The sequence below is a fragment of the Penaeus chinensis genome, chromosome 14 (assembly GCF_019202785.1).
Source record: "Penaeus chinensis breed Huanghai No. 1 chromosome 14, ASM1920278v2, whole genome shotgun sequence".
NCBI lineage: Eukaryota > Metazoa > Arthropoda > Malacostraca > Decapoda > Penaeidae > Penaeus > Penaeus chinensis.
In genome coordinates, this window is record NC_061832.1 from 21,303,829 (window position 1) to 21,307,648 (window position 3,820).

At 38.3% G+C, this 3,820-nt stretch overlaps 1 protein-coding gene across 1 annotated transcript in view; it reads right to left on the bottom strand.

The window, feature by feature from the left end:
- The window catches only part of LOC125032128 (acid ceramidase-like), a 16,181-nt gene extending 12,573 nt beyond the window's left edge, over positions 1-3,608 (bottom strand). Inside the window, exon 1 of the mRNA XM_047623157.1 lies at positions 3,446-3,608. Coding sequence (XP_047479113.1) covers positions 3,446-3,517 — 72 coding nt within the window. The 5' untranslated portion in view covers positions 3,518-3,608. The remainder of the gene's footprint in view (positions 1-3,445) is intronic.
- Positions 3,609-3,820: the final 212 nt, after the last annotated feature.

A 3,820-nucleotide genomic window follows, 5' to 3' on the forward strand; every position in this document is an offset into this window, starting at 1 on the left:
GAAGGAATTGGAGGGATGTATTCGATTAAAAAGAATGCTTACACTACACTCAAAGTTGGACACCTTTTTTTACTTTGTCTAGATAACCTGTTTGTTGCGAAATCCACCACCACTGTTAAATATGCAAATCTTTATTGCCGACTCCTTTATCCGAAAAATAAGCCTGTGCTCTTATAGGCCTAGTCCATTGTTTCCCAACCATTTTTGGTTGAGACCCTAAATGCAGGGTTAACCTTGACGAGTGACATATTTTCATGTAAGTTACAGATGCAGTTTTTTTTTTTCTTTTTTTTTTTTGCTTACGTTATTCTATTTATATAGGATTATCTTACTATGCAAACATATCAATACATTTGAAACGGGAAATGAAATATTAAAATAACTTTTACTTGCAATTTTATTTACTTTTAAGACCCTTCGGCAACGTTCAGAAAGAAAACCTCGCGATCATGGGGTTGGGAACCACTATTCTAGAAATATGTTTCGGATAAGGAAAATTAGAAACCGGCTTTTATATTTGCATGGCTGATAAATTGTACAGTATGACAGTTTACAGAGTCTGTTCTAAAAATAGGTTTGATATTTATTTATTTTATTTATTTTAGGTCGGCAATTCGTCGTATTCAGCCTACACAATTAACCATCTGTTTCAATTTCCCTGCCTCTAAGAATATGCATGTTGTTTTTGAAAGCAGTTCAAGCTTATATCAAACGGTTGTAGAGATGCCACGATTTCATCAAGCCAGCCCCATGATGATTCAGATGCCTTTATCAAATTAGCCAAGAAAATGTATGTACTAGTATTCTCATCTCTACATTTCGACTGATGTATATATATATATATATATATATATATATATATATATATATATATATGTATAACAGCTCTGTATCTGAACTTGTTTTCAGCAATTTTCCTTCTGTGAAAATTATACGATAAGCCCATTCTTTTCTCACTTTTACCCAGCAAACTTACAAAAATACCCGATGAACCCCTAAACTATCCGACTAGTTTATCGATTTAGCTGTTATGCGTTCAATCAAACAATACTATAGTTGGATAAGCAATCAATATCCTCTAATACCCAATATTAACGACCATGTGGGACTGTCTCTGCTTTAGTCTGAAATTAAGGTCATAATTAAGCATTACTAGAATAAATCATAGCGGACATGCAGTGCCTACCATCTCTCGCCTGGCACCGTGCGAAATGGAAAATTATAGTTAGATAATTCAACAACGGTTTATAATATCAGTGAGCATCTCTATGGCTTAAAACAATATACTGTTGTATCAATGTTCCCGCAGCATTATGTTCCTAAAATGAGTGTATCATTAAAGTGACTCCACTGACGGACCCTGATATCAGCAACGCACTTGCGAAAGATTGAGGCCAGCGAAAGGTGATGTAATATCCGTGTTTTATCTTTCTTTTTTCGTCGAAGTTAAAGCTATTGCTAATTATTAATATTTATTTCTGCTCTGTTATCATCTGCATCATCGTATATAATATTTTCAGAATATTCGCTCAGCACTATTCACGCGCTGACTTATCAGGTATGTAAGGACTACATGGTGTGTGCTGTGCGCTAATAACTATGGTCGAATATTGCTGATAACCACAGCCTGCCAAACATTTCGTGAGAAACTGTGATTTCTGTAACCATAATCATGTCACATATATTACAGGCTCAGAATCGTTGTTTTAGCCGAGTTCTCCGCCAAGACGCTCATCCCAATATTGTTCTGCTCCGTTATCAGTGTTGTTTCCTAACTTCAATTATCTGTTTCTTGCAAGTGCAGTCGACTCTGCCGGATATTAGGGGATCATAAAAATCTCTCTCTCTCTCTCTCTCTCTAAATATATATATATATATATATTATATAAGGAAAAAACAACAAATGTATTGCACAATACTATATATATGTGTAAGATTTTTTTTTTTTTAATTATATAGACCCTATCCTTTACTAGTAGGCCTACTAACGAAAGTGATAACATAAATTCCTTGACGAAACTAGGCATTTTTGTTACTGATTGTTACTGATACCATTGTTACAGTTTGTTATTATTGATATAGTTATTATTGTCGCTGTTACAAGTGGTCCACAGGTCTCCACATTCGCACTATACCCTTGCAATCTGTTTACATTTCATTATTCATGCTGATCTACCTCTTAACCTGTGATATTTTCACTATCACCGCTACACCGCGTCTTTCTCCCGCGAAATCGTTGGCAGGTTTGGCGTCAATGTACACTTTTTAGAATTGTACAGTACATTCCACCTGTAAAGACGAGCCTAAATAGACATTATGTTTAAATCGAAAGTGACAGCAAAGTTGTACTTACACAACGGTCAATAAGTATTTGTGGGTAAATTCCAAACGCTGTTATCGATTTTATCTGTAAATGAGTAACGGTTGCCAGTCAGATATCTGCACCGAGATTCGCATACCCGACTCATCACAACGTGTAGATGAGCGTGTGCGTGAGCGAGCACGTCTCTCTCTCTCTCTCTCTCTCTCTCTCTCTCTCTCTCTCTCTCTCTCTCTCTCTCTCTCTCTCTCTCTCTCTCTCTCTCTCTCTCTCTCTCTCTCTCACACACACACACACACACACACACACACACACACACACACACACACACACACACACACACACACACACACACACACACACACACACACAAACATACACACACACACCAAGAGAGGGAGAGGGGAGAGGGGAGAGGGGAGAGGGGAGAGGGGAGAGGGGAGAGGGAGAGGGAGAGGGAGAGGGAGAGGGAGAGGGAGAGGGAGAGGGAGAGGGAGAGGGAGAGGGAAGGGAGGGGAGGGGAGGGGAGGAAAGGGGAGGGGAGGGAAGGGGAGGGGAGGGAAGGGGGAGAGAAGAGAGAGGAAGAGAGAGAGAGAGAGAGAGAGAGAAGCTGACAGATAAACATAAACATCATAAGGAATGAATGTTTTGTCGTTATAGAAAAAAAAAAAAACTAAACACTTTTCTGCTTGTTTGCATATTTCTCTTACCAACTTTACAGAAAAGCAGTAGCTGGCCTACAAGATCAACCTCATCTCTATAAGCATTTCTTTCTCACTGCCGGCAACACTAAAATAACGAGTACATCTTTTGTTCTCGCGTTCTCCGAATCCCCAATCTTGGGTTACCATGATTATGACTCATTCATGACAATTGGGGAGCTGCTATTCGAGTAATTTAGAACATTATTTGCAAGTAATATATAGAATCATTATCATTAACTTCGGCCAAATGATAACAAAATCCAATGAGGATAATAACATCAATTCATTTAGTCTGCTCTCACTTATTTACCCAGCAGACGACGGAATAAGTGCATATGCACCCACTCCCCCGAAGAATTAATATTACACAAAGACACTTAATAATCGCTCCAGACAACGTTGCTAACTCGCGATTACTTACAGGGAGAATATTACTGGATCTCGCATTCACAAAACTTATTGTCGAGAAACACAATAGAAAAACAATCTTCATGACGACGGGCTTTCCTCACTCCCCTTCTGCTCTCCTCCAGATCGAGTCGCACTCTGACGTCTTCGTCCTTCGTGCGTTGTTTACACCGTATCAGCTGAGACTGTCACGTGACAGGCTTGCCAACATGCTCAACAAGGATTGCAATATTTGTATTTTTTTGTATATTTTTGTTAGTATATGTATATTCGTTTTTTTTCAATCAGAGGCAATGAATATATATCCTCTTATATTGCCTGATTTTTGAAGATTTGTAAATTATGTCTTTTTGTCTTTTCTTTGTTCTCTGTGACAGGTAAAGGCATA